At 40.7% G+C, this 19,947-nt stretch overlaps 1 protein-coding gene and 1 long non-coding RNA gene across 24 annotated transcripts in view; one reads left to right on the top strand and one right to left on the bottom strand.

Annotated features, from left to right (window-relative positions):
* The window catches only part of DLGAP2 (DLG associated protein 2), a 465,415-nt gene extending 448,586 nt beyond the window's left edge, over positions 1–16,829 (top strand). For 17 of the 23 annotated variants that reach the window (XM_064145870.1, XM_064145867.1, XM_064145874.1 and 14 more), the window contains 4 exons: positions 97–188; positions 4,742–4,894; positions 5,712–5,729; positions 7,230–14,753. In XM_064145870.1, the coding sequence (XP_064001940.1) occupies positions 97–188; positions 4,742–4,894; positions 5,712–5,729; positions 7,230–7,448 (482 nt within the window). In that variant the 3' untranslated portion in view covers positions 7,449–14,753. Of the gene's footprint in view, positions 1–96; positions 189–4,741; positions 4,895–5,711; positions 5,730–7,229; positions 14,754–15,165; positions 15,310–16,688 lie in introns of those variants that run through there. The other 6 variants (XM_064145881.1, XM_064145863.1, XR_010302761.1 and 3 more) reach the window with 5 other exon arrangements.
* LOC135176682 (uncharacterized) overlaps positions 15,155–19,947 on the bottom strand; it is a 32,313-nt gene continuing 27,520 nt past the window's right edge. Inside the window, exons 2-4 of the long non-coding RNA XR_010302772.1 lie at positions 19,592–19,690; positions 18,197–19,083; positions 15,155–15,240 (exon numbers count right to left, since the gene is read on the bottom strand). This is a non-coding gene — a long non-coding RNA (uncharacterized LOC135176682). The remainder of the gene's footprint in view (positions 15,241–18,196; positions 19,084–19,591; positions 19,691–19,947) is intronic.

Here is a 19,947-nt window from a genome sequence, read left to right as displayed (position 1 = left end):
TAAAATAAACACTGATTTAATATATGTATGTTTGAGCTGGGTTTTGCTTTTAGTGACAAAAGGCATCTCTTGGTAATAACCTGCCTGTCTGCTTAGTCCTAGGTAAGATCCGAAGTGCTGTGGGAAGTGCTCAGCTCCTCATGTCTCAGAAATTCCAGCAGTTCTACTGGCTTTGCCAGCAAAATCTGGTAAGTCCCCATGTCTTGCTGTTCTTCAGATGCTTCAGCCTATCCACCCATAGGTATTTCACAACATTTACTGTTTCCTTTAGAATTTAATCTTCTAAACATTTAGAATGTCATATCTGATGCTTGGACTTGGAGGCCTTTTCCAGCTGAAACAATTCTGTGGTTCTATGACATTTTCACTTCCAAGGCAACAACAAAAAGAAGCGCAGCATACCCAAACTGACATTCTGAAATGTCATCTTCATGTCTCCCACTTTGTCTTGCTGCTCTTTTTATTATTATTATTATTATTTTGTAACTTTAAGTCTGGTGTTAGTACATTTTTTGTCATAGCAAACATGTAATTTCAGTAATTTCAGCCTGGCTGTGGTTTGTCCTTTTTTGCTGTCTCTGTTAAAGAAAAAAATGGGGCTGGAACAAACGCAAGCTTTCTGAGACATAATATTATGGCTTATTTTTGTAATACCTTAAAAAAATCCTATTTTCCTGGTTAAGAAAGAAGAAAATGTCCACATTGTAGTAAGCAGAGAATAGTAGAATAGCAGAGAATACGTGATCAAGCTTTCTACCCACACGAAAATAGGACTGATCTTGGAAATGAGAATATACAGAATAACCATAAAACTGGGTTTTGTAATTTGCATTGCCAATTATATATAAGATGGCCTAGAGCTAAAGGAACAGATGCAGCATATTACTTCTGAGGGTTACTGCTATTGTTCTGGTAGTTCATTAGAAACTAATTCAATCCTAAATGTTATCTTCATTAATATGACAGCAGCCATCGGTAATACAAACATTGTGGCATGATGATACTAATCAACAGAAGAAGGTGTATCTTCTAGCTACAGATAGTGGTAGCACACCTTTCTTTGGCTGGCTCAAAAATCAAGTGTGACTTTCACCTTTTGACTGCCCCTACACCTGAAGTATTTAAAACGTTGTACTGGGTTGTGAGCATGATGGCAGACCTGACCTGTAGGTCTTGTTAGATACATTGCTTTCATTAGGCACTGGAATGGGCTGCCTGGGGAGGTGGTGGAGTCGTCGTCCCTGGGGCAGTTCAAGGCAAGGTTGGATGTGGCACTTGGTGCCATGGTCTAGCCTTGGGCACTGTGGTAAAGGGTTGGACTTGATGATCTGTGAGGTCTCTTCCAACCTTGGTGATACTGTGATACTGTGATACTGTGATATTTGCCACATTCGTTCTGCAGAGACCCCCTTGCTACTTTCCATCCCTAAAGTTGCACATCCAGAATTCTTGAAACCAGTCAAGTATTACTGAGAAAGTCATGCCAAGAATGACCTGCCTCCTGATAGAAAATGATAAGATATATGGTCCTCATTAGGAAAGAATCCAATTACCCACTTCAAAGGCTCTGTCAAAACAAGAGTTTTAATAGCTGTTCCAGAATGACAGAGGAAATATGCAAAGTCAAGCAAGCAGGAGATGACCACATTTGTACTATCAAGTGCAGCATGTATGCTCTCTCTCTCTGGCCATTCGTTTCATAGCAGAAGAAGAAAATCTTCATCAACGTCTAAAAGTTCCTCACTGCAGATTTCAAAGCGCCCTCCAGTACATGATTGATTAAGCTATGCAAACTAAGATTTGGAGAGCCTAACCTCCACTGCACTTCATTTATCTTCAAGTGGGTCCAGCACTTGAGCTCAAGAGCATTGCTGTAATAACAACTGCAGATCCTGCTCAGCGCAGCCATCAGCTGTTTGAAAATGCCAACTGCTCATTAGTGGAAAAGCACTAGGCACACGAGGAGAACTCTAGAGCTTTGCAGACAACATGACCATAAAACTGACTAGATTTTACTTCTGTGCTTATAAACCTCTGAACCCCCTAACAGCAGCTATACTCCACTTGGAAGGTTTAGGCTCTGAATATTCTTCAGCTTCATTAAATCAGCGATGGGCTCTGCAGAAAGCAGCAACTGCAGAACTGGACTTTTAGCTCATTCATGTTTTGAGGCTTTTCTTCCTATGCCTAATGACAGAGTTTGCTGTTAAACAGCCACTTAGCACATAGCCACAGCAGGCTTTCCATACGCTCCCAAGGCAGCATCGTGGTGCCCCATGAGAGCCTGGCCAGATAGCAGCCAGTTAGTGCATACTCCTAGTTAAAAACATCAAGCAGGGCTGCCACACAGCAGTTTTTCTAAGTGTTCAACAACAGTAAGCATAAATGTAGGGTGGAAAACAACAAGGTTTGTTCCTGCCAATTCAGAATGTAGCAATGGTTTAGGAAGAGTAATCTACTTAGTCACAGTGAAATTTAACCAGTACACTCATAGGCAAAGGCCTGTGGTCTTTTCCACAGGGTCATAGGAATTTCTATTTGATTATGCTTTGGATTAAGATCTCTGATAAAGATTCTCAGTGTAACTTCATAAAAATGGGGTTTGGGGTTTTTTGTAAGAATCTGCTGTCTCCCACAGTATACTGTTCCCACTAACTCCCAGGAAAAATAATCACTGTTAACAACTACTCCCTTCTGCATTACTCACATCATCTCTTGCCTTTGAAGTGTCCTCCTCCATACTCGCTAGTCAGCAGAGATCTTGCTCAGCTAGTGAGATCATCGCTCGCTATATCATGGTTGCAGGCACAGAGCAGCTCAAGCACTAGCTAGGTACTTTTTGCTTGCTTTAGGCTTCCTTCAGAAGGAGGCCCATAAAGCTGAATTCCAAATAAGATACAAAGAAATGAGCAGCTTCAGAGATGAAAGAGGTTGCAGCCAATCTTTCCAAGACATTATTTAATCATTTGTGCCAGCATTTCCTTGAGGAACACTGTGGCTGCGGGAAGACAGCAGAGGCGGGACTGGGGTACTCAAGAGGCGACCCCGTCTGAGCTCGCTGCAAGGAGTGCGCTTTACTGAGGCAATACAGCAGACTGTAGGCTACTTGGAAGAGGCGTGCATAACAACTTAGTTTGAGATTGGTACATGTGGAAAGTACAGACTGGCTCAAGGTTATGTGTGAGGTACAGATAGGCCAACTTATATCAACAACCTGTAGAGTCAGCCCCCTGCAGCTGGCTGACTCTGCCCACATACAGCTGCATGTGGAGGGTGCCACCCACTGCCTGCTTTCCTGCCTCCGAGATGGATTCAAGGACACTTTGCAGTGTGGGCTGCTCATTCACGTCAGTTCATGTCCTGTTAGCAAGAAATCTTTCCACAGAACACAGACCCACAGGTGAAAGAAGTAGAAGCTGTCCCTGTTGCCCACTGTGGGCACCAAAACTCCCCTGCCAGCAGCTGTGCTGCCACCTTCCCAAACACCATGAGCAGGGCAGGGGGAAGGGAACCTTTTTCATTTTTTTTGGGAGAGAGACTGAGGAGACCAGACTGTAGAGGACTGTCCTAAAAATTTCACAATGAATTGGTTCCTGAAGCCTGAGATACTGATCTCTGTGAAGTAACTAATACCACTTACATGACTTTTAAATGGTTTTAGAGCAAATTGGGATCTACCCAAGTAAATTATTTTCAGTGAATACTAATGTGGAATTATGTCTCACAGAAGTCTATTATAATCTGTATGAGACTTCTTTTAAGTCCTCATAACTCCCTATGAAAAGGAGATTTTCTTTTAGTGAAGAAGACTTCTAAGTGAATAGGCTATCAGGCTGCTTCTTGGCTCAGATTCCCAAAGAGGTTAGAGAGGGGAGACACTGCATACTGTCATGCCCAGCTCCAGGCACTGAGCTCTAACAGTAACATGTGCAAACGTGAGTACCAATTCCACCATCTTCACAGAGATGTTTACCAGTTAAGTCTTATTTCATTGAAGTGACAAAGCTGTCTTTTTGAATACCAACACTCAAAAAATCATAGGGTTAAGAGCCTGCATTGTACCTCCTAATGTCATTTTTATCCAGCATTTACATCAGGTTCATAGTCAAGCAGAGGGTCATCTTGCTAATTGTTACCACCAATGTTTGCTCCAGTACATCTTGTGCACATAGTGCCACTTAACTGCAGTACCTTTGGGTAGTGCTTTCCCAGTTCCTGAGCATGATTGGGCTACCTGGAGAACAAAATCCTACTGTCCTCATCAAAATTTTACACCTTATGTATACATTTGAATATGCAACACAATGTAAGCATCTATTTCATCATAAGCTGACAGCTTCTTCACAATCTTGTTTTACCTTCTAATCAGCTATAGTGATTGTAATGTTTAAGCAGAAATCCTCCAGGCTGTTTAGAACATGAGACACATTCCCCTTTCCTTTAATAACCAGCAGGCAGAGGCTGTCAGCTTGTCTCTGTTCAGAAGTGCAGGTCAGCACAGCGTATGGTGCTTCTGCACCACATGGTTTCCAGAAGGATCACGTATGACATCCAAGTCATTCATCTTTGGCTCGTGTAGGAGGCACAACTTCCCAGTCACAGCTCCCAGCTGTAAAGCTTGCAGAGCCTTAGCTCTGAGCAGCACTGCAGCAAAGTCATCTGGCACACTGCCCTTCCTATCTCAAAGCATGTTGTTTAAAGCCTCCTGATCTATTCCTGTTCTTTCCTTTGTGCATGACAGGACCCGAGTGCCATGCCAAGACCAACTTCCCAGGACCTAGCAGGTTTCTGGGACTTACTGCAGCTCTCAATTGAGGATGTCAGCATGAAGTTTGATGAACTGCACCAGCTGAAGCTCAATGAATGGAAAATAATAGAATCACCTGAAAGGAAGGTAAGCAGACCATGGACAATATCTTCTACTCCCTATTTGTACTCCTGCAGTCTCTTCCTGTTAAAAACAGTAGTGGAACATGATAGGTTTCTAACTCTAGGAAGTATCTAATTAGCATGGCTCAGTTTAGACACTGCAACCTTCATCAGATGTGAGGGTTTTTTTTCTTCTTGACAATGTCGAGCTGAATCATACAACAAATAACACAAATGTATTTTTCTAAGGGACTCCACTCCCTAACACTTTTTTTCAGGTTATTTGCATTCACATTCTCAAGGCTAGAAATGAAATATGCTCTGGTGAACTCAGAAAGCCCAACAATTCAGTCAAGGTGAACTCAGTACTCTGCCACGTTTGGGGCAGCTCAAACCTGAGGCATTTGATCCTGCCTGCATGACACAACTGATACTAGAACAGGAGGGACATACAAGCACATGGCAAAACATTGCACAGGTCTAACTGAAGCCTGGCCCACAACAGTCTGAGGGACAACGAGCGCTTCCGGCAAACTGCCTGCATCTCTGCCCTGCAATTCCACCCCCTGGAAGATACTCCTGCCACGATGCTTACAAAGCAAAGGTGACAAACTGCTCACAAAAGCAATGTAAAATTAAACAACTACCTCTTCCCTTCCTAGAGCTCCATGCCCACCTTAGCTATTCTACTCTCCTTGATGGTTTTTATATGATGAAGGTAGCATTTGGTTTGAGTTAGCACTGTTGGCCTCAAGTAAATACTTGTTTGGTTTGGGAGGAATTAGGAGGCATTTTGACAACTCTTTCATTTCTTCATGCTCCTCTTGGATTTTAATTTTCAGCCAACTGGTTGGTGGATGGTGAGTTTGCAACTCTTGCTTACTAGTGACACCTGGAACTAAGAAATTATTAGAGTGACAGTAGTCTTGTGTCAGAACAGTGATGTTCCTAAGAGGGAAGTAACTAAACTTTAGTTTAAAAAAAAAAAAAAAAGAGAGAGAAGTAAAAAAAGATGGGACAAGAAGAATGGAGCCCTTATTTTCCTGGCTGAAAACAGGAAATAGTGAAAATTAAGACTGGAAGAGCAGCTGTCATCAGGAACAGCATCTTAGGCTGCTGCGCTGTTCCCGTTGGTTTAGGAATATAGAACTGCGTTCTGAAATAAGCCTTTTTGTAGTAGACTTAGAATTAGTGTTTTTAAACTCAAAAAGTGAATAGTTTGTGACCCACAGGTGCGCCAGTTCAATTTCTGTATGGTTTGGAACCTGCTGTGTATCAGATTAACTGTGTTCTCCATAAGGAACAGCCCATTCTCTGGACTATGGCTATTACTTCAAGAAGTGATACACCAGAAAGATCAACCAGAGTGACCAATCTATACCTATGAAGTTGTGGAATCTCCCTCTTTGGGTCTATTCAGCCCAGTAGTAAATATGGTCTTGAAAAAAATGCTTGAACTTCAACATTGTGTCTAATTTTAAGTCAGGTTTAAATGAGTATTCTACAAGATCACCTTCAGAGGTGCCTTCCAACCTAAATCCTGTACGATTCCATGATTCTACACTACCATTTTAAGGCACTTCTATGACATTTTGCAGTCTCTAAATGGAGTAAAATATCAATTTCACACTTCAAATCATTTTTTGATTTAGAACACACAGAGCAATTTGACAACTACTTTGGTATCAAAATCTAGTGACTCTTACTTTATAATTCAATAATTCTTTAAAATGTTGATCTTATTTTTGAAATGGTCTATGCTGGCAAGCAGAACAATTATCCCTACGTTCTCTCTCTAGTTGATGCTTGCATGTTGCTGTTTAGCAATTCATGGAGGAGACTAAACTAATAGACAAGTATGCACAGCTGCTTTCTCATATCCCACTGAGGCTACACTCAGTATGATTAACTAATTAAATACCCTGTCCAGCTAATCTTAGACAGTCTTTTCACTTGATCAGACCACACAGATGTGCTGAATTCTTACTGGAGAGCCGGTGTGTGTTTCTGTTTATAATGGATGTGGTAATGTGTCAGCTCTAATTAAACAAATACATATGGAAGTGAGGTAGGCAGATTGCATGTGCAGGATACTTGCAAAGACAGTGGAGGGATGAGTAGCCTTTTTTAAGGCACGGGACTGCTGAGTCTGTAGTGGTTGCTGGAACAAGACGGTGCTGTCAGTGTCCCTATGTGAACAGCTATTCATGTAACCCGCTAGCCAGCTGCTGGAGAGCAGAGACTGAGCATGCTTGATGTACGTAACCAGTATTTTGCACTTCATGTCTTCGATTTGCATGCTCTGCTGATGGTCTACCTTCCACATGCAGTTCACCCTCAGTTTTAATGCCCTATTGCAGGAAGAAAGAAAGATTCCTCCTCCTGTACCAAAGAAGCCCCCAAAAGGAAAGTTTCCTATCACAAGAGAAAAATCTCTGGACCTACCCGACAGACAGCGACAAGAGGCCAGAAGACGGCTAATGGCTGCTAAAAGAGCAGCCTCTTTCCGGCAGAATTCAGCCACAGAGCGTGCAGACAGCATCGAGATCTATATCCCAGAGGCTCAAACCCGGCTTTAAAGACAGAATGCTGCAGAGTTCCTTTTTTAAACAAAATGCTTGTACAGATGTCACTTACCTAGTAATTTTTGTCTCATTCTCTCCACTAAATATGCCCTTGCTGTTGTGTTCTTTGTGCCATAAGCACAGTGGAATGCTTTTGATTTCCTCAGAATTTGCTGAGCTCACTGCAAGAACGACTTCTTTTTGTATTTATTGTCTGACTTACAATCAGCTACAATGGATAGGGCTTGTCAAGACCTGACTTATCCAATATATTCTCAGAGGACAACAAGAAACACCTCTTGAGATGGAACCCAGCTTACTTTTTTGTTATTTCTATTTTTATAAAATGTGTGATAATTAGGAATAAGAATAACAAACTATAAATGGGTGCATCTCACCATTCACTAGAGGCATTAGCTAATCCAAGTAGAAGGTGCTACAAATGTAAAGAGCAGGAAAGAAAGAATCCATTTATCTCTCTGACCTCCAGTTTCTTTTCCTAGAACCCAGCTAACATATTTACCCATGTGCTCTGCCACTCTTCTCATCTGTATTACTGCAAAATAACACTAGGCCTCTCGTGTCATGTCAAGTTTCTGGAGATGAACAGGGATGTCCAGCCACTAAAACTCCAAAGTTCATCAGAAACCAAGAAGCGTACAAGTCTGGTGGTGGTGGTGGGAATGCCCACTGAGAGACGTTTGCTGTTAGCAGTATAATGACGCTCTGAAACCTAAGCAAAATTAGAATGCAAGAGGACTTGAGTGATGGGTGAAAGGAAAACGGAAGCCTTAAAAAGTTAGATCTTCTGTAGCAAGATGTGTAAAGAAAAAGTTATACTTGCTCCTTTGGAACGCTCATTGCATTTTTAACAGTTCTTTTACATGTTAACGTTTCTTTTACAGACCTTCTCTCTTTCATTTCAAGAGCTGTGCTACATGTGCTATTTCAGAATCTCAAAATGTTATATCGGTTGAGTTTCCAGGGTATCCTTGAGGAAAAAAAAAAAAAAAAAGACAAAAAAATCTTGCCTGTTTAAAATTCCAGTTGTGATGTTGTAAACAGTTTCAGAAATATGAATGTGAGTGGTAAGTATATCTAAGTTTAAATGGTTATGTTAAGGTAAAGGTGAACTGTGGTTTACAGTTGTATTTTTTTCAGAACTATTTTTCTATGCAGTATCATTCATGGCAAGAATAGGCTTCTTGCTTGCTTCAGACACAACAAAACACATGACTCAAGAGATAAGTGGTTAAGTGATTTCCAGCCATGGAATATAAGGAAGATAATATACTTTCAAGCCTCACGTTGTCAGAAAGGAAAACTGGTAACTGCCACAGTCAAGAGGCTTTAATTTAAAACAAAACAGAATTATTCCACTTCACCTGCTTTCTAAACCAACCATCCTAGCACTTACTAGTCTTCAGGTGAAGATGCAATAAGATGAGTAACCCTCAGCCCCCGATTCCAAGCTTTGAATCCTACCGAACACTACTTTAGGTCAAAATCAGTCTGAATCCAGCAAAACAGACATCCCCAACTACCACATCCCTTGTTTACCTGCTTTAACAAATGCAATGTAATTAGCCATAGGCAGAACAGCTATTTAATTATACTCAAGCACTTTGGTTCTTCACCTGATGAGCACTTTAAATCCAAATCCCATACACCCTGCAGCCTGATGAATGACTGAAAACATTAAGTGTCATAGGTTATGCAGATCTGACATTGCTTCAAATCTGTTTTGAGTTTTGGTTTGGTTTGTTTTGCTTTTTCCTTCTCTTTTTCCTACAGTGTGTAGTATTAAGCATGGTTTCTGTCTTTGGAGCACAGCTGATACAGCATGTTGAGCTTCAAGATACGAAAATCTTTAGAGAGGAAGTTTTAAGAAGATTCTGTGAGGAGAAGACCCTGTAAATTGAGCCTGATATCTGGTATAGACTTTACCAAATAGCCTTAAACTGCATTTGGAAGCAAAAACCAAGACGAATGTATATCCTTCAAACATGCAAAAAAAAAAGAAAAAAAAAAGAAAAAGGAGATAAAATAATTTAAAAAAATAATAAATCCCTGACATATTCTTCTATAGATGAAAACATTGTATTCCCCACTCCTTGTGGCTTCAAGGCATTTTCTATTAAGGAAAGAGCTAAATCCTAGGTAGTGTACAATACTGATGCTACTGCCTATATTTGTCGTACTATTTTAAGTACAAAAGTACCTGCAGACGTTGACATCTTCAGTCTTGGAAACTGATTTCAGAAGTGGAGCTGCTAGCTGCAATTCCAAGAAATTGAAAATTGACATACACATACATATATAGGCACACAGATATATATGTATGGCAGCTGATAGGTTTTATCTAACTTTCCTGTACACTTCAAGGAGAAATCATTCTTGACTTACTCACTTGAAAACCCCCACCTACAGTGACAGGTCGTGCAATTAAGACAGGTTGTATTTATATCCTGCCAGTAATCAGACTTTATAAAGACAAGTTGTAAAAGCAAGAGATTACAGTAAGCTTGAATCCCAGCTGACCTAATAATGCTGACTTCGAGCAGTCTGTATAAATCTTTAATCTTAGAATCCTATTTTGATAGTTTTTTGATACATTAAAGCATTAAGGGACATTCTCAGGCAAAAACAGGCCTGTGTGAATGTTGCCAACCCTGTATTTTACATTTCCCATGCCATTATGAGAAAACAGTCAATATAAGCTTTGGATATCTATGAGTTGTGTTTGTTCCACTTTTGTTCTAAAAGAAGGGACAAAAAAGGTAAGAAAGAGGAAATAATCAAAAGTAGATGCCTAGAGAAAGATCTGATAATCTGTTATCTGTGCATCTTACATTTCAAGTGCAATATACTAAATTATTGTACAGGTAACATTCTATCATTAGCGTCAAATAAGCCATTTCTATTTGCATACTGTATATCTGGTTAGTTTAGAGAGAGAAATAACATTATGCTTATCATACCTGTGTTGCAAGGAAATCAAAGTCAAATTCCTACAGTCCCTGACATGAGGAACACAGCATGTGGTATCTTAATAAGCATATAGACAGATCAATTGTAATCTGACTCCACATCAGAAAAATAAAACTCAGTTACAAAGGCAACGTAGGAGGAACATAAATAAACATAGAGGCAGAAAGCAGAGCTCTCTGCTTAAAGGCTCCAAGGTGTAAACTCACACAGAACAGCTGGATACAGCAGAATAGGCTAGTGCTTAATGAAATACTGCTTGGACCAATAGTTATTTAAACAGATGAAAATGACAGAAAGTCTCACTGGCTGTAAAACACAAGTATAATAAATAGAACTCTAAAAGTCTAAATAAAGACCTGACTGGGAAAATTGTTGATATCTTCCATACGTATGTTTGCTTTGTACATTTTTTTACATCATAAATTCTTTGTGAATTGGTGAAGTACATTATGAGGTGTTTTATTATGTCATGTTGACCTGATCAGAACAGCCCTTATGGAATGTGCAAAGACAAATAATGTACAGATTAATACCAAAAAAATGACATTTTTAATTCACACTTAAACTTGTCACTATGTTAAATTTGAGATCAATCAGGAAGGAACTGAAGCGTGTGTAGGATGGTGTGTGGATTTTATATATATACATAGATATATATTTCATATCATGGAAATTATTTGTTTTAAAATAATCCCATATCCTGCTGTATCAGTAAATTAGTATTCTAGTTTGACCTTTTTCAGCAATGCATCTAGTATGAAGTCAGAGAATGTTTGGTCATCGGGTGGTTTTGCAGGAACAAGAAATAACTGCTTTGTGATGCTGTGCCATATGTGATCCACAATCTACTTGTGCCCTGCTGACACGATACCCTTCAGAGACCCCTGCCCCATGGCACCTTTTGGCAGCACCATCACTCTGCACCAGGTCCTCCCCATGCAGCTCCACCCCGGCCCCCTTGCACCTAGAGCAGTGTGGAGTTAGCATCCCTGGAGGTGTCTTTGCCAAACTTAATGATTCTGTGATGCTGTAGTCCCTTTCAAAGCCTTGAGCCTGCCCTGGCCAGTTGGTGTGCTTACCGTCCTCCTTGGCCCTTCAGCAATGTCTCCGGTGGCAGCGGATACACTGGAGGCTAACCCACGTTGCTTTGATGTCTGAAGCTGGTTTGGCAGTCCCGAGTGTCACACTGTGTACACTGAACAGCTGCAAATCCTGCACATCAGGAGCCTCGGCATTAGACAGACAGGTTACAATAAACACGAAGCAGCATTGCTCCTTTTACTGCTCCCAGAGCATCTTTATGATGTAGCGATACCACCTGCAAAGTGCATTCGAGGTGAGGAATATCAGCAAACCCCTTAATGTCTAGAGAGGGGCTTCCTGCCATATGACAGGTTGATGCTTACATTTATACAGTGCCTTTCATCCAGAAGGACCTCCAAGCACTTTAGTAACCAACACACAAACTCCAGGCTGGGCAGCAGCCAGGGCAGGTTACCGTGCCCATGGCCTGGTAAGCTGGCATGGTGGGATGCTGGGGATTCTCTCTCCTATCCCCATACTGCCAGGGAGTTTCCTTCCACAACACCTTTCCAGTGCCCAGGAAGACTCTTATGGTCCAAACCTGTGCTGTAGGAGAATCAAAGACTCACTGAAGCAAGAAGACACAAGTGAAATAGAGGCGAAGGCAATGCTAATACCATCTCTCCAGAGTGCAGGCAGGAATTGAAGAGCATCAAGCTAAGTTTCCAGAATAATCTATTAATGAGGGTGGTGGTGAGGGTCCCTGCACTGGAGGAGCAATCCTGCAAAAGTGCTGGTGGAGGGCCTTGGCCAGTGACAAGTGCAGGAGATGATGGTGCCTGCAGCCGAGCCCTCTTGGTTGGGGATCTTGGTGAGTCTCTCCTTCACAAGTGCATTCCCTCCCAGCTTTCTTAGCGGGAGAGTTCCAGCTGAGGCAGGTGCTGCAGAAGCAGCCTTCCCTTCTGGTGTAACTGCCAAGCACCTGGTTGTCCAACTGGGTCTGCCAAACTAATGTGAAGGACAAGGTAGGTCACAGGACTCAGGCATAAGGATAGTGCTTTGCTTTGGGCAGCTGCTCATTATGGAGACTCAGCTCTGACTCCTAAGGGGTTTTTGTGTGGCAGAGCGATGGGGATGCTTCTCTGTATTGGCAGGATCAGCAGGCTAGAGGCATCCATTTTGTAAAGCTTGTAACAAAAGAGGACATATATATGTGGCAGATGTTGGTGTCATAGTCCCAGGTGGAGCCAAAAACCACAGTCAACACTTCCATAGACCATCTTGCAGTTCAGCCTCAGCACTGCTGGCCATGGCAGGTTCACTGCCTAGTGCAGCCCAGTGGCCCATCTGCAGCTAGTCACTGTGTTCCCCTCCAGGGACCATCTTTTGAGAACAGCTGTTTTATGGCATGCTTATATGCATATACAGACTCCTGGCAGGAATGAAGCCCTCTGTATATACAGAAATTGCTTAATTTATCTCTGAAATGCAGCTACCTCTATGGTGTTCTACTGCAGCTGTTTAACTATATAATAGGCTGTTCAGAATGGCAAGTTTAAACCAAAATTGAAATGGAAGCGTGCCCAAAAGAGAATTTGGCCAGCATATTTAGGCTCATTCAGCTCCTCTTAACAAAATAGAATTCCAATAGCTGCAAGAGACCATGGCACTTGTTGTATCCAAAAACTCTGCTCCAGATCCCTTCTCACTAAATGCACACTGCATTCCATCAATGATGGTCATAAAAGAAGATTGTCTGTTGACTGTCCCACCTTTCCACACATGGATGTTTCTCCTGTTACCCTTCTTTGCTGAAACAGAACCGAGCTTTTGAAGTCAGATGGTAAATAATATAAATTAGTATGTCTACGCAGCTTGCTCTCTAACTGAGCAAACACAGAGTGGCAAATTAATTGTCTATTTTACTAAGGCCAAATTGTTATTTTTCTAAGTTGGTTTTGTTGGATGGGATTTTTTTACTTCTCTAGGACAAAACCATGAATATTTGCACCTAAGCTTAAATGAGGAGGAGGGTTATTTGAAGATATGATCACTAGTCACTAAAACATCCCCTTAGTGAGGAATGTTCTTCTCCTTCCTTTACTGTTCTTTCATTCAGCACCACATTTCTCATTCCTAAAGCTGAACTGTCATGCAAGTTTCTTATTTGTGAGATGAATTACTGCAGGGCTCCAGGCTAAGTTCTTATCCCAGTTGTATTAGAATCAATGCTAAGAAAGTGAAATTCAGAAGGAAATGTCAGATTCAGATCAGTGTAATTCAGATCAATATCTGCCTTAGCAAGTCCTGCTGAGGTAGGAAGGACTTAACCGTTGGAGTCACTGAGTGCACAATTACTTTGTAGGATGTTGCTTTTCCTTTCAGGTAGGTCGCAATCAAGCAGGTAATAGGTTCAATTCTCACTAAGAATTGCTAGGTTTGTTTCTAATTACCTGTGGAATCCACATGCACATATCCACACTTTGATTTGTCTTTTGGAGGTATAACAGTATGGCCTTCTCATTTTAAAAGGGCTTAGCATGTTATATATTCTTTAGTCCACTATATATTTAATTTCCTTAGTTAAGAAAATTTCCCTTTCAAGTAGCCTGACTTATACTGCTCTAGAACTGTTCTTTCCTGAAGAAAAGCCACTATGACTGTACAGGGTTTTCTGTACAGAGACAAAACTCATACTTTCATTTACCATGCAACATGCCAAAATAATCAAGTGTGGCCTAAGGACTAAATTAAATGCCTCCTATAGAATTTCAAGGAATGTTAGAACCAGGAAACTAGCTGTCTAGTTATCATTAAAAGTATATATAAATATATATAAATATATATACATAAGAAATCATATCAACAATGAGGATGAACTGAGTGCCAAATATTCACCATCTGTACAAAGCTACACTTCACTAGAATTAAACTATTTTATGTAATTCTCTTTCTCATGCTTTTATGGTTCTTTTGATAAATTCTATTTAGTAGCATGCAGGATACCTAAAATGAATGTACAGTACGTTGTTTCACTGCTACAATGAGTTCTTGCTTCTCAGTAATATCTTCTTTACCAGAATGTTATTTGTTACTTTGAAGACATATTTGAGAATTGTTTTATTATTGAGTTAACCTTTTTCTTTTTCATGGTTCTCTACTCACCTCCAGCTGATTGTAAGAAATGTGCTTCACTATTTTGCCCCATGGCTCTTTTCTGAAGCTGCCTCTTTCGATTGGTTTATGTATTGTTTATGTTCATCTCCTGTAAATAATTCTGCAATTAAATTTTTTGAGAAAAAAAGAGTACACTCTTTATTACCTTTTACATTTTGCATTAGCTAAAATGTGCCTTTTCCAACAGGACCGTTTGTAGACCACACTAAATGATTGCTTTGGGCATGTAGCCTTTTGAATGTCAGGAAACTGATTTTCAATAAAATAACTTTTGGTAGGATTTTACCTGAATTCAAAGGCAGACACGTTTCGAAACTGAAGGAATTTGGCTGATGGTGTAGTCAGCTCTGCACTGCTACTGATGTGTTTTGATTCACAGTGGTTAATGCTACAGGTACAGAATAAGGCACACTGATTTTGAATCAGAACATTCTGCAGGGCAGAACTAAATCGTGGAACATCTCTGTGTGGTTTTTGCTGGTTGCAACAGAATATCCAAACAGAACTTCTAACCTGCTTTATGTTTTTCATCTCCTTCCAGGGCAGAGAAGTCTCCTTCTGGGAATGGCTTTAGAATGTCAGCAAAAAAACTGGTACTTTTCACTGGCCACACTTCCTGATAAGAAAGAAACAAGGGTAGGCATGAAACGAAGATGTGTGAAGTCTCTGAGCCTAAATAAAGGAGGTACCAGAAATACTATGACAGATAATAACTTATTTGACATAGAAGAGTATTAGTTACTTGAATTGTTGGATTTTTACTGCTTTTTCACTACATATACTATCATAATACTTAAGAGCTCTATTTAAGGAGGAAGACAACATTGTGCATTGAATTTCCCCTAACATAGAGTTTACAACCCAACAGTCGGGTAAGAAACAACAGATAGGCAGACACAGGAGAGAAACCGAGGGGAAAGGAGAGAGACTGTTAATTATAACGAAGAGCAGTTGTCGCAGCAGCCCATCAGTTGTCAGTTGTTTCACAGCTATCAGAAAAAGAAAGGATGGTTAAGTGGGTTGGAAGGTACCCTCAGGGATCTCTTCCCAAGAAGAGAGAGAGTCCAAAAAAGATACTTGTTTGAAAATCTAACATGGAGATGATGAAATTTGGCATCATGAGTCAACTGGAGGTGGAAGCTGACATCTCTGTAATTAATGAATGATGCTGGGTGCACCATGGACAGGTGGTGAACAAAGAAGCTGTGAAAAGTCTTGGCAGTAAGACCACTAAAATTAAAGATTCTGCTGGCTCATAACCTGTAGAAAGGGATTTTCATATTTAATGCCTGTTGTGGAAGGCTCGAAATTTCCCAGCTACATGTCATCAGTTCTAATGAAAATGAAGTTTAGAAACAGGTCATTGAAACAGCTTAGCATTCCTTTTTGTCTGTCTCCTAACAGTAGTCATTATGATCGAGAGCATCACTCATAGCAGTTCTATACTGACATTTTACAACTAAGAAGAGCCTTGATCACTTCTAACTGAAATTCCAGTAATCATTTAGCTTGTCTTAGCCTTCATGAGTTCCCTAGAACGGGATGATCCTTCCTGCAATCTGGAAAGCATCTTGGGAGTAGCAAGCAAGCTGGTTCTTGCAAAATAGTATTACAGATAATTGCAGGTCGGCCTTAGTATTGCAGGCAAACTCATGTATCAACGAGGACAGCGTATGCTGATGAACTAGTCGCATGGTTAGTGCAGCGGGGGCAGAGATGTGGCATATTTTATTTCAGTTGCTGAACCAAATAGTCAGGTGCAGAGTGCACATTCTGGAATTAGCATATTTATTCCAGGTGAACTGTGTTGACACTGGCAGTGGGTTTGTGTAAGGCTGTTCTTGTTCTAACTGTAGCAGCACAGCTGAAGTGCGAAAATTCTGAATTGTAGACAAGTGCCTTACATAACCTATTGCAGCCCCAACACGGTGCCTGGACAGGTTATGTGAATTTTTAAACAATCAATTTATAGGTAGCTAGAGGATAATACGGTGATAAAAACAAGGTGACACTGATGTGCCAACATCCCATCATGTCAACCAATTTAATTTTCTTCTCTGACAGGACGAATGGTCTAATGGATTAGGTAAAGACAGGAGGCTGTGATAGAGCTTCACTTCATTAAGGCTTTTGATACAGTTCCAATGTAACAGTTTTATATAAAACTAGGAAAATATTGTCCAAATAAAACTGATGTAAAATTAAGTCTGATGCACCTGGAAAGATTATTTTAAATGTACACACATCCCTGGCCCACTATGAAATCTAAAGGGACTTCCAAATGGGAAACAAAGAGGGAATCTTACAGAACTCTACCCTGTTCTAAATGCTATGCAGTAATTTCATTGACAACTGTGATGATTTGCTGGAAAATGTAGCATTTTTTGACCATATGATACAGACGCAGGAGTGGTTACAGGTTCTGTAGAGGATATGACAAAAATTCAGTGATCCCCCCAAAAATGGACACACATTATAAATCAAATGTGATGTAATTCAGTGAAGAAAAAAAGGCAAAATGCTGTACTGATATGATCAAAGCTCAGATGTGAAAAGAGCTGTTTGAGAAAAGGTGGATCACAGACAAATGAGAGCCAACATGATGCTAAAGCATCACAAGCTAAACCACATGCTCACAAGGAAAGGGCAAATCTAATACTGAATGTATTAGCATATCATTAAATTAGTGTGGCTTAACAAATTATCATCCTGTGTAATCATCCATGTACACACAACCTTAAATTGTGGTGCACACACATTATCGGACTTGACATTGCAAGCCAAGCTAAAACACGTTACCCATTGAATAAAGAAGTCTTCAGATCCATAAAAAAACCAAGCTTGGGTATCCAAGGCATGGCTCATCCTCCCCCATCCAAGGCTGCTCAGTAGCACTCTCCATGGTCACTGCACTTTGCTGTATACCAAATCTCTAAGGCCTTCTAACAGGCTGAGCCCCTTTCAGGGCTTGAGTGGAGATTGTGTCTGTCCCAGGTGTGATTCACAGCAGGGCTGGAGCAGAGGGCAGGATTCTTTTTGCATGTTTGACTGCCTGCATTTAGGAATCAGATTGTCATGTTCGGACAATAACACAGACTCTCTGAATCCTGATGTCTTCAACTTAGCCACTTTACCCAAGTCCTGTCTGAGATGATGGCAGAAATTGCCCTCCTAATGTCTGGCAAGTGCTCAAACACAAAATACTAGTGAGTGAGATAGGCACAAACGTTTCAGAATATTTAAAAGTGACACGGACCTATTATTAGTCATGCCACTGAGAAAGGGGCAAGCCAGACTCTGGTGAGGTAAGGACACTGATGTGCCACAGAGAGGTTCTTAGTTCACTCTGTTCAGTACTGGTAAAATTTTGGTTAGAGTATTACATCCTGGTGTGGAAGAATTGAGAAGCATGTGGAGGAAATTCAGACGAAAACAGATTTAGAAGGCATCATAGAAGTGGATAGAGTTCAGAAAATGGATCAAGAAAAGACTGACTTTTTTGAATATGGGTTGTGAATTCTGGAAAAAACTATTTAGCTGAAGGATTCAGTAATACAAGGTAGAAAGCATACCCTATGCAGCTCTGCAGATGCGATCCACGTGTTAGAAGCCATTGGTGAACACAGCATCCAGTTCTGAAAGGGATGTGGGTCCTGAAGGGGACTCTGACAGGAGATCACCTCGCCGGCCCTTTACTCTCACTTGATACAAGATGCAAGTGTCTGTTTGCAAGTGTAAAGAGGCATTCATTTGCCAAAGCTGCAAGTGCTGCTCAGAGAGCTGTTCTCCAGCCCTTCCCAGAGGAAGGTGACTAGACTGGTGGATTTGAGAGGGTAGCCTGGACCACTGCCACAGCTGCTCCCCCAACATTGCCCTGCTCACATTTTGCTTTTTTTGCCTCAGGATGTGAGCGCTCGAGGTCATGACTGGATCTCTGCTTCCTCACCTGTGCATTACAGGCCTGGCAGATCACAAAGAAATGAAGCTGTGCTCCGGTGGGAAAAAAGCCTGAATACTGAATAAAGGAACTGTAGCAAAGTGGTGATAGCAGCTGAATCAGCAGTGTTCTCTCCTCAGTACGGAGTTCAGGACCTTTTATCATTATTAGCAGGCTGCTGGAGATGTTGCAATTAAGGGAAAAATCAGTTTTAAAAGTTTCTGCTTCACATGAGGAGAAACATCACCTCAGCCCTTCCTGCTGAAAAGAAACTCGCATTCTGACCAGGCGCAGAAGTAAGTAACGTGCTCAGGCAAAATCTCCTAGCAAGTCTTTGCAGCTGTTGTGTGGCTACTGGATTCTTCATGATCCAAATTAACTTGCCTGCAGAGGTGTGAGGTCTGTAGACAACATAGGAAAACGGTGAGGGGCTTGCTTGTCAGAAGGGCTGTGCATCCATTCCTGTCACACTTGGTTCGCTTCCTTGCAACTGAACTTCTTCATGCTCTGCAGAATTTGGCACTGAAATAGTTGAGGAGGACAAGCTTAGGTCAATGGAATGGAAAATAATAACAGATCAATTTAAATGCAGATCCTTGAACAGTAGATGATAATGGAATGTTTGAAACAAATTTAAAAAGGAAATGAGCTTTGGTAAAAAAATCAAGGATTCCAAGTATTGGAAAGTGACATAAACCCAGTCATAATAGAGGTGATAAATCAGTTTTGCCAGCGAGGAAATAAATCATGAATGAACAGTATGGGAAGCAGATGAATGGTCTGCTTTGGGATTTGAATGTGTCAAATAAAATTTTGTCAAATATTTATAAATTTATGAAGCACTGACAACATTATAGAAAGGAAAAAAAGCTGGCATATAGAATTTTATGAGTGTTCATACATTTAGATGAGTTTATGTGGCTTCATATGTATAGATATACACATACAAATGTATACATATATATATAATATGTATGTATATATTTGTGCATACAGAAATAAAAGAGGATCAACTGTAAATGTTACATACCTTTTTTTTTAATGGCAAAACTTTATATTTGTCTGTATTTGTGCAGGCTTATATCTTGGGATATAACTATTTGCTTGTCTCTGTCACGGGAAAAGGAAGCTGAAAGAAAAGGGAAGAGAGCAGGGTTAAGGAAAGTGAAAACCTATAGACTAAAACAAGAATTAATGCTAGATTCTTTAGTTTTTAGGACTATATGATTACTTTAGCCAATTAGAAATGAGGTTTTAACATAATTGGCTGAGGGAACTGGGTTTGGAGAAGAGAAGGCTAAGGGGAGGCCTCACTGTTGTCATTGTGGTGGTTGTTGGTCTCTTCTCCCTAGTAACAAGTGATGGAATTCTGAGAGGAAAGGCTTC

This window comes from Pogoniulus pusillus, chromosome 7, assembly GCF_015220805.1.
Source record: "Pogoniulus pusillus isolate bPogPus1 chromosome 7, bPogPus1.pri, whole genome shotgun sequence".
NCBI lineage: Eukaryota > Metazoa > Chordata > Aves > Piciformes > Lybiidae > Pogoniulus > Pogoniulus pusillus.
The sequence above is the reverse complement of the archived record's forward strand: the minus strand, read 5'-3'. Positions and strand labels throughout refer to the sequence as shown.